This window comes from Pan troglodytes, chromosome 6 (assembly GCF_028858775.2).
Source record: "Pan troglodytes isolate AG18354 chromosome 6, NHGRI_mPanTro3-v2.0_pri, whole genome shotgun sequence".
Taxonomy (NCBI): Eukaryota; Metazoa; Chordata; class Mammalia; order Primates; family Hominidae; genus Pan; species Pan troglodytes.
Window position 1 is genome coordinate 110,592,743 of NC_072404.2, and position 14,741 is coordinate 110,607,483.

The following is a 14,741-nucleotide window of genomic DNA, read 5'->3' on the forward strand; positions in this document are numbered from 1 at the left end:
GTCTCTATTCCATTGCACTTTGTATGCCACGATGTTATTAACTCTGAGTGGTTTGTTTTCTTTTAAACTTTTTAGTTTACTTTGTAAACTTTCTAGTGGATTTTCTCATTGATTTTGTTCATACTAAAGTATGAACTTTTTTTTTGCAGAAGGTTTTTGCCAATTCATTCATGTGTACCTTTGTCAAGTATCTCTGCCACCATTCACTTTTATTTTGATTCATCTTATCCTCTGAGCACCCACTATAGAAGCAAAAGAAGGTTCCTTCACTTCTGTCAGCTCTGAATTCTACCTCCAATGCCTATGAGTGTTTTGCTGTCCTTACGTATCCCTTTCCTTTCTCTGACTCAAGAACTTTCACTCAGCCTTCTTCTCTCATGTTAGGGTGAGCGTTGCACCATTCAATACCTGCTATTATAATATCCTGTATATTTTATTACATGAATCATGTAATATACTAATAGACCTGTGAGTATGACTCCCAGATTAAGAATATTTTGCATACATTTTTTAAAGTATGCTAATTAAAATACTTGAAAACACTGATTTATTTAGATGAATAGGCTCACAGGTATATGATCTGTGTCTGCCCACAGAACTGCCCAATCCCATCTTGAATTGATGATGATGAAGGGTGGTTCTTCAGCTTTTGACTACTACGTTTTCTCTGGACTTTGTGATTTTTTTCCTTTGCTGAATTCTACTTTGCCTGAACTTTCTTCTTTTCTTTTCTTTTCTTTTTTTCTTTTTTTTTTTTTTTTTTGTTGGAGTTTCACTCTTGTTGGCCAGGCTGGAGTGCAATGGCGCGATCACGGCTCACTGCAACCTCCACCTTAAGCGATTCTCTCACCTCAACCTCCCAAGTAGCTGGGATTACAGAGCACACCACCACATCCAGCTAATTTTTGTATTTTTAGTAGAGACAGGGTTTCACCATGTTGGCCAGGCTGTTCTTGAACTCCTGACCTCAGGTGATCCACCCGCCTCAGCTTCCCAAAGTGTTAGGATTACAGGTGTTAGCCACCGTGCCTGGCTGGATTTTCTATCATATGGCTTTTTTCTCTGGATTGTCTCCAATATATCTTTGTCTTCTTGAGCTCTCTGATTCTCAGATGAGTGGTCTGAGAATTTTCAGGTGGGAGATCTGGACCTTGTATTTCCAGGAAGCCTCGTAGGTGTCTCACGACAAAGGCCAGGTGGCTGCAATGCCACTGGACCCACCATCTGGTGTCGGTCACATCTTTAAAGCAGATTGTCCTCCTTCTGTCTTCCTCTTCTTCACCAGAGATTGGCCTTCCCTTAGACTGTTGAGCAATGGGTGAACGCGCCCCAGCATCTGCTTCTGTTGTTTCTGACTAGCCTGTGTTTTGGCACTTAGCTCAGGTCTGGACGTCTTCAGTAGTGAAAGCGGGAGAGAGATAGAGGGAGGAGACTGATTTAGGATGTATGGGTTTCCAGTGTGCCCAGGACTCTTGACTTCTCTCTTCTATTCTTTCCAAATGTCTTGGAGCAAAAGCCCATAAATAGAGGCTGCATGCTGTGATTTTCACAAGTGTGGATCCTGCTCTCTGAGTCTGTTTAGGGTAAACTGGAAGGCAGAGGTGAGGCAGGTCTTTGCAGAGTCTATACATACCTCGTGCACGTCCCCAGACAAATTACACCTTGAATACTGATCTACCCAGGCAAAGCGAGTTTCAAGAATAGCCAAAGAAAACAGAGCTTTAGATTTTCCAGGTTGATTGGCACAGATATTCTAGAGTTGGCTATCACTACTTCCTACCTATTTAAACTAAGAGTTTATTTGTGGAATTGCAATTTAAAAAGGAGTTGTTAGGCTGGGCATGATGGCTCATACCTGTAATCCCAGGATTTTGTGAGGCCGAGACTGGAGAATTTGTTAAGGCCAGGAGTTTGAGACCAGCCTGAGCAACAGAGCAATACCCCATCTCCACAGAAAAAATTTAAAAATTAGCCAGGCATGGTGATTCATGCCTGCAGTCCCAGTTACTTGGGAGGCTAGGGTGGGAGGATTGCTTAAGCCCAGGAGGTCAAGGCTGTAGTGAGCTATGATTGCACCACTGCGCTCCAACCTGAACGAGATGGTGAGACTCTCTCTCAAAAAAAAATAATAATAAAATGCCCGGCACAGTGGCTCACACCTGTAATCCCAGCACTTTGGGAGGCTGAGGTGGGTGGATCACGAGGTCAGGAGATCAAGACCATCCTGGCTAACACGGTGAAACATCGTCTCTATTAAAAATACAAAAAATTAGCTGGGCGTGGTGGCAGGCATGCCTGTAGTCCCAGCTACTTGGGAGGCTGAGGTAGGAGAATGGCGTGAACCTGGGAGGCAGAGCTTGCAGTGAGCCGAGATCACGCCACTGCACTCCAGCCCGGGCGACAGAGCAAGACTCCGTCTCAAAAAAAAAAAATTAAAATAAATAAATAAATAAATAAATAAAATAAGATCTAAACTCCTCCCTCAAACTCCACATCCCAGTAAATTAAAAAAGAATCAGAATGAGTCATAACAGTAACGATTGCCAGTATGGGCTTTTCCAAAGCTGGTGTTGAGGAACAACGACCATCTAATTCTCAACCTGGGTGGAATCTAGACTGTTCAAGTTCACCCGGGTTCTCTCTTCCTCAGCCCTGACTGTGTCGCTCACCTCTCACAATACCAGGTTTCTCTTTCTTCACGTTTTTGGTGTAAAGTCAAGCATGCTGGACTAGGACTGGGTGGAGTGTAGCCTGCACTTGGACCCATCGGGAGGTGGCTTAGCCTTTCTCTGACTCACTTTGCGTATCTGTGAAGTGAGGATAATAGTAACTGTCCTGTGCACCCCTGGGGTCTCATGAGAGTATCATATTAGGCAGTGTCGGAGCCGGGCGCAGTGGCTCACGCTTGTAATCCCAGCACTTTGGGAGGCTGAGGTGGGCAGATCACCTGAGGTCAGGAGTTTGAGACCAGCCTGGCCAAACTGGTGAAACCTCGTCTCTACTAAAAATACAAAAACTTAGCTGGGTGTGGTGGCACGCGCCTGTAATCTCAGCTACTCAGGAGGCTGAGGCAGGAGAATCACTTGAACCTGGGAGGTGGAGGTTGCAGTGAGCCAAGATTGCGCCATTGCACTCCAGCCTGGGTGACAAGGGTAAAACTCGGATTCAAAAAACGAACAAATTAGACAGTGTCCGTGCAAACGCATTGTAAGCTGTAAAGTGCTGTGCTCAACATGTAACCACAGTAGATCCCTGCTCCTTCCAGTGAGGTGCCTCAATGGAGGAACTTGGAAAGAAAACTTCTGTGATTGTTCCACAGGCTTTGGAGATGGGTGCCAGAATACGGCCTCTCGCTGCGAGAATGGAGGCACCTGGGATGGGCTCAAGTGCCAGTGTCCCAACCTCTATTATGGGGAGTTGTGTGAGGAGGTGGTCAGCATCATTGACATAGGTGAGTGCAACCCCAGGCCTTCCCCCACCCCGTGCCCTGGGACCCGACCTCCATACAAGCAACAGTTCCTGCCCCACCTTGATGTGAGGCCAGGAATAGGGCCTCTTCTGGGCTGTGGTGTTTTTTGTTTTGTTTTGTTTTGTTTCCACCCAGTGCTATGAATGCTAAAGCATTACAAAATGAATAAAATAGGCCAGGCACGGTGGCTCTCGCCTGTAATTCCAGTGCTTTGGGAGCCTGAGGCAGGATCACTTGAGGCCAGGAGCTCGAGACCAGCCTGGGCAACATACTGAGATCTAATTTATTTATTTAAAAAAAAAAAACTTGACTGGGTGTGGTGGTGCATACTTGTAGTCTTAGCTGCTTGGGAGGCTGATGTGGGAGGATTGCTTGAGCCCAGGAGGTCAAGACTGCACTGAGCTATGATCTCACCACTGCACTCCAGCCTGAGCAACAGAACAATACCCTGTCAAAAAAAAGAAAGAAGGAAGGAAGGAAGGAAAAAAGAAAGAAAGAAAGAGGGAAAGAGATAAAGAAAGAAAAGAAAATGAATAAAAAGGAAAGAAAAGGAAATAAAACAAGAAGGTGTATTTTGGATACAAATTTGGCACAAAACTTTACCATAAAATACAATGGAGCTCACTCCCTCCACCCAGGCTGGGGGCAGATCTTCTGAGTAGGAAACTCAGAGATGCTTTGCTCAGTAAGTCTACCCGCCTCAGGGCCACCGGAGACTATCTCTGCCCAAATGGAACTGACTTTGACAGTGACCAGTGTGAAGTTCACCGAAGAGCTAAAAAACCACTCTTCCCAGGAATTCCAGGAGTTCAATCAGACATTCACGGAACAGGTAAGTCTGGGAGAGCAAGGCCCCATGGCTACTCAGTTCCCCCCAGAGCAGAGTCTGTAGGGTAAGAAGGTAGCTGGGGGCTGTTCCCTTGTTAGATGTGTGGGAGTTCTCTCAGGCCCCCACGTCCTCAGGGCTTGCCAGTGGAGGAGGGAAGAGATGAGGCCAGGTTTTACCTGGGGGCTTCAGGAGGCCCCTGGGGGGGAGCAGGTCTCTGGAAAGAAACCACTCCATTTGATGAGTGTGCTATGATGCTGCGGGACAGGATCATCCCCTGGTCCTGTGACCTCCTGATGTCCCACGGAAAGGCCCCGTGGTCCCTCTGGGATGACACAGTGGCCCCTTGCCTTTCAGATGAATATTGTGTATTCCGGGATCCCTGAGTATGTCGGGGTGAACATCACAAAGCTACGGTAAGTGTCTGGGCCCGTGGGAAGAGGGTCTGTGGCGTGGAAGCAGTGGTCATAGTTATAAAGGCAATTAGAACTGTGCCCCCTGCATTACTGTGCCCAGGCAGCTATTGCAGAATACCACCGATGGGGCGGCTTAAACAACAGAAATCTATTTCTCCCAGTTCTAGGGGCTGGAGGTCTAAGATGAAGGTGTGGGTGGGTGTGGTTTCTCTGGAGGCCTCTCTCCTTGGCTTGTGGGTGGCTGCCTTCTTGCTGTGTCTTTGCATGGTCTTTCCTCTGTGCACATCTCCCTGCTGTCTCTGCATATCCAAATTTCCCCTTATAAGGACACCAGTCAGACTGGATGAGGGCCTACACTAATGGCCTCATTTTAATTTACTCACCTCTTTAAAGACCCTATCTCCAAATATAGTCACATTCTGAGGTTCTGGAGGTTAGGGCTTCAATATATAAATGTAGGAGGCACCAGGTGCAGTAGCTCACACCTGTAATCCCAGCACTTTGGGAGGCCGAGGTGGAAGGATTATTTGAGGCCGGGAGCACAAGACCAGCCTGAGCAACATAGCAAGACCTTGTCTCTACAAAAAATACAAAAATTAGCAGGGCATGGTGGTATACACCTGTAGACCTAGCTACTCAGGAATCCGAGGCAGGAGGATCACGTGAGCCCAGGAGTCAGAGGCTAGAGTAAGCCAGGATCGCACCATTGCTCTCCAGCCTGGGCAGCAGAGTAAGACTCTGTCTCTAAAACAAAAAACCCAAAAACCTCAAGGATGGCCTCTTCTGTGGTTCCCATTCCTCCATCCATCTTCATCGCTGGGGCTTCCCTAAGACCTCCCAGAGACTCCCTTTGTGGAAAGTTCTCTTAGGCACAGGCTGCTGGGAGAACTCCTGTAGCAGGGGGCCCAGTGCAGTGTGTAGGACAGAGCCATCACCCCAAACTGTCCTGCCCCAAATGCCTAGGACAGAGTCATCACCCCAACTGTCCTGCCCCCAGCTCTGCCTTCCCTTGGGATCAGAGAGGGTGAAGCTTGCCTGGTACAGATTCTAGAGGTAAGCACCCAATTCTGACCCCAGGACGTCTTCCCTTCCCTCTTCAGTCTTGGCAGTGTGGTGGTGGAGCATGACGTCCTCCTAAGAACCAAGTACACACCAGAATACAAGACAGTATTGGACAATGCCACCGAAGTAGTGAAAGAGAAAATCACAAATGTGACCGCACAGCAAATAATGATTAATGATATTTGCTCAGGTGAACTCTGGGCTTCCAGGGAGGGAAGGGAGAAGGCATCAGAGCTGGGGCATGACTTTCTTAATAGACAGGAGGGCTGGGAGTGAGGATGGTTAATGGGTGGGTGCAAGAATCACTGTGGGGTCCTAGAGTCCCTGGGGTTGCAGCGCAAAGAAGCCCCAGGATTGGGCCGAGAGAGTCTTTAATCTTCATCATCCTCTGGCCCATTTTTTTCCCTGGGGTAGGGGAAGGGACAAAGGCAAATGGAGAGAGCAGGAGAACATGGAGATCCAGGAATTCGTCCCGGAACCTGCAAGGCCAGACATACAAGCAGACCAGATCTTGCAGGGCACCAGGACTAACGGCTATAGGACAGGGGAGTCTGCTGGAAATGAGGACCCATGGGCCTCGTTACACAGGGGTTCATCTAAGTGTGTGGATCATGGCAGAAGAGGGAAGAAGGAGGCATTGGGCAGGCATGGTGGCTCACGCCTGTAATCCCAGCACTTTGGGAGGCTGAGACGGGCAGATCACTTGAGGCCAGGAGTTCGAAACTAGCCTGGTCAACATGGTGAAACCCCATCTCTACTGAAAATACAAAATTAGCCAGGCATGGTGGCAGGTGCCTGTAGTTCTAGCTACTTGGGAGGCTGAGACAGGAGAATCGCTTGAAACTGGGAAGCAGAGGTTGCAGTGAGCTGAGATTGCACCACTGTACTCTAGCCTGGGTGACAGAGCAATACTCCATCTCAAAAAAAAAAAAAAAAAGAGAGAGAAAGAAAGAAAATAAGAGAGAAAAGGGAGGCATAGGACAAAAAGGCTCAGGACACTTGGAGGGTCACTGGACGCGAGGCTGATGCTGCCCCTCTGCCGGGGCCGGATTCCCACCTCCCCATCGCAGCCCACCCCCTTCTCACACACACACATGTCTCAGCTCCCTGAGGACGCAGAACAAGCGTGTATGTGTCGTGAGGGGTTTTATGTGTCTCTTTCACAGCCATGATGTGTTTCAACACCACTGGCACCCAAGTGCAAAACATTACGGTGACCCAGTACGACCCTGAAGGTAGGTGATAACACAAGGGGTTTGGGGGAAGGCTGGAGAGGTGGGGAGCCCAGGAGGAGTGGGACAGTGTCCCCCCAGCCCTCTGATCACGGCTGCTCCCTGTCCCTGCACCCCCCACCAGAGGACTGCCGGAAGATGGCCAAGGAATATGGAGACTACTTCGTAGTGGAGTACCGGGACCAGAAGCCATACTGCATCAGCCCCTGTGAGCCTGGCTTCAATGTCTCCAAGAACTGTAGCCTCGGCAAGTGCCAGATGTCTCTAAGTGGACCCCAGTGCCTGTGAGTGCTCCCCCATCTCCTCCAGCCCAGCCCAGACGTCCTGGTCCTCCCCTCCCCTGCAGGGCTTCACCCCAGGCATTGCCTGGAGACCAAGGTCATGGGACTAGGTCCCAGCGTCTCCTGAATGTGTCCAGCTGCAGAGGAATTGGGTTGGGGATAAGGTAAAAACATGAGTAGTTGAGCTCCAAGGCTGTGTCCAGAACAGCCTAATCATGTCCTCTGTGTGCAAAGGAGGGCTGAGGACGGTGACAACCTCCTGGGAAGGTTGTCCGACAGAGGGAACAGAGACAGAGCCTTGCTCTCTCTCCAGAGAGAGAACAAGATCCTCTGCTGGTGAAATAGAAACAGAAGGTTACACACCCATATGGGGAGTGGGGAGAAGCCCTCTAGCCCAGTCACAGAGGTAGGAAAGCGAAGAAAAACATTGTCACTTTAAACAGAACCAAAGAGAGAGAACAGCTGGAGCATCAGGTGCGGGAAGAAGCCACATGTGGGCAAAGACCTGAGTAGTTAATTTGGGAAGGCTTCCTGGAAGAGGGGGTCACAAGCTGGAAAGGGGAAGAAAGGAACAGGGCTTAGAGAGGGCATCTCAAGGCAGCAGGGAAGAAGAGCTTCAGGGGTGTAGTGGGAGCTCTGGATCAGGGCTGCAGCCTGGCTTTCTTGACAGAGAGGAAGGCTGGAAGTGAGGAGGTTAATGGGTGGATGCAAGATCACTGTGGGGTCCTGGAGTCCCTGGGGGTGCAGCCCAGGGAAGACCCAGGGTTGGGCCAACCATCCTAGGTCCTGGGTTGCAACTGGAGGCAAAATCTAAAAGCTTGGAGTGGGAATTGAGCTCATTTGAGGACCACCTCCAGGGATGCTGGTCTTCATCTCTGTTCATCCCCTCGGGGTGCCTTGCTTTATGCCCCCTGGCAATCTCTTCTTGCCTCCTCTTCATTAAACACCCACTGGGCAGGGCCCAGGTCTGAAGCTGGTGCTGACTCCGTTCTCTCTCCCCAACCTGCCGCTTCTCTCCCATCTCAGCTTCGTGACCACGGAAACTCACTGGTACAGTGGGGAGGCCTGTAACCAGGGCACCCAGAAGAGTCTGGTGTATGGCCTCGTGGGGGCAGGGGTCGTGCTGATGCTGATCATCCTGGTAGCTCTCCTGATGCTCGTTTTCCGCTCCAAGAGAGAGGTGAAACGGTGAGCGAGCCCCTACCACCTCCTCTTCCAACTCCCTCCAGCTCCTCCTCTTCCTCTGAACCCTCTGTCTCTAATCACTTCATAGTCTAGGTGGGCAGCGGGGGCAGCTAAAAATGGGGATACAGCTTGTCCCTGGTCCTTATTCCTGTTCCCCAATCCTAATGGGGTCTCTCTGATGTTTCCATCAATAGGCAAAAGTATAGATTGTCTCAGTTATACAAGTGGCAAGAAGAGGACGGTGGACCAGCTCCTGGGACCTTCCAAAACATTGGCTTTGACATCTGCCGAGGTATTGGCCTTCCTCTCTGAACTCAGAATGGCTCAAAATGTGGAAACAGGCTGGGTGCGGTGGGCTCACACCTGTAATCCCAGCACTTTGAAAGGCCAAGGCAGGAGTATTACTTGAGGCCAGGAGCTCAAGATCAACCTGGGCAACAACACAGCAAAACTCTATCTCTTAAAAAAAAAATAAAAATAAAAATAAAAAAGGGAGGCTGAGGCAGGTGGACCACTTGAGGTCAGGAGTTTGAGACCAGCCTGGACCACATAGTGAAACCCTGTCTCTACTGAAAATACAAAAAAATTAGCTGGGTGTGGTGGCAGCTGCCTGTAATCCCAGCTACTCGGGAGGCTGAGGCAGGAGAATCACTTGAACCTGGGAGGCAGAGGTTGCAGTTAGCCGAGATTGTGCCATTGCACTCCAGCCTGGGCAACAAGCACGAAACTCCGTCTCAAAAAAAAAAAAGAAAAAAAATTTTAAATTATCTGGGCATGGTGGCATGCACCTGAAGTCCCAACTACTCATGAGGCTGAGGCAGGAGAATTGCTTGAGCCTGGGAGATGGAGGCTGCAGTGAGCCGTGATTGTACCACTGCAATCCAGCCTGGGCAACAGAACAAGACCCTGTCAAAAAAAAAAAAAAAAAAAAGAGTACATAGGAGGCACCTGGGAAGACCCTGAGGCTTATAGAGTGAAGGGGGAAAATATTTCCCACTCCAAAATGTTTGGCTCCACAGCTAAAACCTTATTTCCATTACTGACTCCTGTGAGACCCTGGATGGGGCATAGTGAACTGAACCACTGGGGAGACACAGGTTCCTTGAGGGTGGTAGATTTCTCTAGTGCACAGATTAGTGCTCAGGAGTGGGTGAGCTCATTAGCAGGGGAGTTGTACCTCAGTAAAGAGACTAACATTAGATTTTGCTAGGTTAAAGGCACATGTTAAAATTTCTAAAAATAGAGTCTTTAAATTCTAAAGAAGGAAATATGTGGAATGAGAAATTTCTCAAAATAGTCTTTAAATTCTAAAGAAGGGGAAGATTAGAATGAGGAAAAGTCGAGTCAACCCACAAAGAGGCAGGAAAGGGAGAAAAAGAAAAAGGAGGTGAGACGCAGTGGCTCATGCTTACAGTCCCAATGCTTTGGGAGGCCGAGGCTGGAGGATCTCTTGAGGCCAGGAGTTCAAGACCAGCCTGGGTAACATAACGAGTTCAAAAAATTAAAAAAATTAGCCAGGCACAGTGGTGCATGCCTGTAATCCTAGCTATTCAGGAGGCTGAGTCAGGAGGATCACTTGAGCCCAGGAGGTCAAGGCTGCGTGAGCTATGACTGCACCACTGCACTCCAACCTGGGCAACAGAGCAAGACCCTGTCTCTAAAACAAAACAAACAAAAAAAAATGTGGCTCATGCCTGTAATCCTAGCACTTTGGGAGGCTGAGGCTAGTGGGTCACCTGAGGTCAGGAGACCAACCTGGCCAACATGGTGAAACCCCGTCTCTACTAAAAACACAAAAATTAGCTGGACGTGGTGGCATGTGCCTGTAATCCCAACCACCTGGGAGGCTGAGGCAGGAGAATCGCTGGAACCTGGGAAGTGGAGGCTGCAGTGAGCTGAAATCGCACCACTACACTCCAGCCTGGGCAACAGAGCAAGATTCCGTAGAAGGAGGAGGAGGAGGAGGAGGAGGAGGAGGAGGAAGGGGAAGAGGAAGAGGAGATAGGACACATAGAAAATAGAAAATAAAATGATAGGACGTAATGCAAATATATCACAAATCATAATACATATAAGTAGATTAAACTCTAGTTTAAAAAGGATTAAAAAAAAAAATCTAGGTATCCACTGTCGGTGGGAGGTACATGTTAAATAGAAACACAAAGGTTAGAAACAAAAGTGTAGAAAAGACAAAACAGGGTAATACTAAACAAAGTGTCTGTTGTTTTGTGTATAGCTGTACTCATTGCAGGCACATAAACTTTAAAGCAAAAAGAATTACTAGGTATAAAAATGATCAATATTAGGAAATGGCTTACTCTGTTAGACACAAGTCTAATTTGTATGCTCTGTTAGTACAATCTCGAAATAGATAAAGCAAAAACTGACAAAGCTGCAAGAAAAAAATTAACAAATTCACCAACATGGTAAGAGATTTTTAAAACGCCTCTCTTGGTAATTGACAAAAGTCAGTGAGGATTACAGAACTTTTGTACAAAATAATTAGCCTTAATACAATACAGAACACCGCATTCAACAAATAGAGGGTACACATTTATTACCTGAGTCCACAAGAAAACTTTTAAGGATGGCCATACACAGACCATTAAAAAAGCCTCAAAAAACTTATAAAAAATTATTTAAATCAGATGATATTATCTGACCATAATGCAAGTATGTTAGAAATCAATAACAAAAATAGTTTTGGAAAACAAAAACAAAAATCCCGTATCTTTGGAAATTTTTTTCAAGTGTCTAAATAATGTATGGATCAGATAAGAGATTATAGTGAAAGTGAGAAATTAGTGTCAAGACTTGTGGGATGCAGCTACAGCTGTACTCAGAAAATTCATAGCCTTAATATGCCTGTATTAGGGAGGTGCTGAGTCAGGTAATGTTGACAGTTTGTCACATTTTCAAGGGTTTGCAGTTTCCTAGGGGTAGAGAAAAACTGTCTCATCCTCCATCAGATGGGATTAAAGGGAGAGATGAAAGTTTGTCCTTCTAACCTCCTGTTTCCATGGTGCTTTCCATCCCTCCACAAGATGATGATTCCATCCACCTGGAGTCCATCTATAGTAATTTCCAGCCCTCCTTGAGACACATAGACCCTGAAACAAAGGTAAGAAGGGCCTGGATGGGATGCTGGCCTCCCCCAACCCTGCGACTTTCTTCTTCTCCTTTCCTACATGGTAGGACCTTCAGAAAAACAGAACCATGTTTACCGTTTATTGGTCCAGGTGATCCTCCCAGGTCCATACTGCCAGGAAACAAGCCTAACTCCGGGGAAGAATAAAAGCTAAGTAGCAAGGTGGAATCACTTTCCTTTGACCCCTGAGGCTTCAGGTTCGGAGGTTTCCTTCCCTACTCTAAGTACATCCTTGATGGCCAACTTACTTAGTTATTTTAATTTGTAAACACACATAAAAGTCAAAATAGCAGTGCAGTAAATACTTACATATTCCATCTAGCTCAACAAGGCTTAACATGCCATATGTTTCTTTCTTTGTATTGATCTATTCACTAATTTTTGCTGAATAATTTGGAAGTCAGCTGCCAACATTATGACACTTGATCTCTAACCATTTCAGCACACACTTCCCAATACCACGATTATATCCAATACATTGATCATAACTTCACAATATCGTCTGGTACCCAGTGTTTCCAATTAGCCCAAGGACATCTTTTATTACTATTTTTTTTCTCAGATGTAGATATAACAGATTTCACTCACTGACTTCTGTTATGTCTCTTTGGTCTTTTAATCTAGAATGGGCTCCTACATTTTTTAACATACTGCTTTTTTTAAGAGTCTAGGATGGTTGTCTTGAAAAATGTCTCACACTCCTGGTTTGTTTCATGGTGTCATCTAACTTGTCCCCCCATCCTTAGTATCAGAGGTATTAGAGGTATTCTAGGATTGGAAATACTGGAGGTTGGGTCTAGAGGCTTAACTGGAATCAGATTAAACATTTTTGTTATATCATAGATAATGCTATCGCCTCACTTCAACAAGTATATAACATCAGGTTTTCCCCTCATGATTAAGGCCAAGATTGGTCACTTGGGCAAAAAGTGACCACTCCTTGATCACTGCCTTAATATGATTTAAACTAGATGGATATTTGAGGGTAGGAGAAATAACAAGTGTGAACGTCTTCAGGTGCTATGCTCCCTTGACATAGCCCTTTGGGCAAGGATGAAATCTCCAGCAAGGATAACTGTAAACCTACCTGGCGGGGAGGGGAAGGCACAATTGGTTTGTGCTAGAATCCAGGTAATGGGACAAATTCTAAACCAACCACTTAGGCCAGGTGCGGTGGCTCATGCCTGCAATCCCAGCACTTCGTGAGGCCAAGGCAGGAAGATTGTCTGAAGTCAGGAGTTTAGGACCAGCCTGGGCAACAAAGTGAGACTCTGTTGCTATAAAAGAAATAATAATCATAGCCAGGTACAGTGGCTCACACCTGTAATCCCGGCACTTTGGGAGGTTGAAGTGAATGGATTGCTTGAGCCCAGGAGTTTGAGATCACCCTGGGCAACATAGTGAAACCTCATCTCTACAAAAAATTTAAAAATTATTCAGGTGTGGTTGTGTGCACATGTAGTCCTAGCTACTTGGGAGGCTGAGGTGGGAGGATCGCTTGAGGCCAGAAGTTACAGGCCATAGTGAGCCGTGATTGTGCCACTGCACTCCAGCCTGGATGGCAGAGTAAGACCCTGTCTCAAAAAAATAATAAAAAATAAAAATAATTAACACTTCCTATCCCAATCCTCCTTATGCTTCCAGTATCCCAAATTCCTCATGGGCTGAGCCCTCACTTGGTTTTATCTCTCTTTTCAGATCCGAATTCAGAGGCCTCAGGTAATGACGACATCATTTTAAGGCATGGAGGTGAGAAGTCTGGGAGTGAGGAGATCCCAGTCCGGCTAAGCTTGGTGGAGCATTTTCCCATTGAGAGCCTTCCATGGGAACTCAATGTTCCCATTGTAAGTACAGGAAACAAGCCCTGTACTTACCAAGGAGAAAGAGGAGAGACAGCAGTGCTGGGAGATTCTCAAATAGAAACCCGTGGAAGCTCCAATGGGCTTGTCATGATATCAGGCTAGGCTCCAGATTTGAGGGTACTCTGACTGCAACATCTATCACCCCATTGATCGCCAGGATTGATTTGGTTGATCTGGCTGAGTAGGCGGGTGTCCCCGTCCTCCCTCGCTGCCCCATATGTGTCCCTCCTAAAGCTGCATGCTCAGTTGAAGAGGACGAGAGGACGACCTTCTCTGATAGAGGAGGACCACGCTTCAGTCAAAGGCATACAAGTACCTATCTGGACTTCCCTGCTAGCACTTCCAAACAAGCTCAGAGATGTTCCTCCCCTCGTCTCCCCGGGTTCAGTACCATGGACAGCGCCCTCGACCGGCTGTTTACAACCATGACCCCTTGGACACTGGACTGCATGCACTTTACATATCACAAAATGCTCTCATAAGAATTATTGCATACCATCTTCATGAAAAACACCTGTATTTAAATATAGAGCATTTACCTTTGGTATATAAGATTGTGGGTATTTTTTAAGTTCTTATTGTTATGAGTTCTGATTTTTTCCTTAGTAAATATTATAATATATATTTGTAGTAACTAAAAATAATAAAGCAATTTTATTACAATTTTCATGGTTCCCAGATCTTTTCCTCCTGTTTCCCATTGCTCCTGTTTCTAACCTCCCAGACTCTCTCTCTCTCCTCCAGAACATAAAATCGGATGCTTTTGGGGTTCAAGACAACAAGAGAGAGATTTGCAGTGGAAAGAGGACCATTCCTTGAACTCCACTGACACCATTTGCTGGTGTCCAAGAGGCAAGGCAGACAGACAGACAGACAGACACACACACATACACATACACACAGAGGGGGAGAGAGAGAGAGAGAGAGAGAGAGAGGGAGAGACTCACTTCCTACCAAAGAAAACCAACTTTTCCAAGCTCTCCTTCTGAAAACGGGCTTTTATTTCTTTCCATGCATCTAAAGAGATAGAGACCTGGGTTCTATTTCCAGCCTTCTCGTGAATTCCTTGGGTTAAATCTGGGAAAAATCTATTTGGACTCAGTCTTGCCTTCTGCCGAATAAGGACTAGGTTATTTCTAAAGCCTCTTTCATCGCTGTCCTTCTTAATATTCCTAGGACGCTTTTTAATAATTATTGTTATTCCAGCCATGCCGCTCAGGATTCATTGTATTCTTGAAAGTCTGTCCCACCCGCCACCCG

At 46.8% G+C, this 14,741-nt stretch overlaps 1 protein-coding gene across 1 annotated transcript; it reads left to right on the plus strand.

The window, feature by feature from the left end:
- The first annotated feature begins 4,084 nt into the window (after positions 1-4,084).
- On the plus strand, positions 4,085-14,026 carry LOC104005347 (mucin-17). Its single transcript, XM_054656160.2, has 9 exons — positions 4,085-4,301; positions 4,653-4,711; positions 5,812-5,963; positions 6,940-7,008; positions 7,130-7,289; positions 8,313-8,474; positions 8,666-8,763; positions 11,516-11,592; positions 13,318-14,026. The coding sequence occupies exons 1-9, from the start codon at positions 4,143-4,145 to the stop codon at positions 13,357-13,359; spliced, it is 978 nt and encodes a 325-aa protein (XP_054512135.1). The 5' UTR covers positions 4,085-4,142; the 3' UTR covers positions 13,360-14,026.
- The last annotated feature ends 715 nt before the right edge of the window (positions 14,027-14,741 follow it).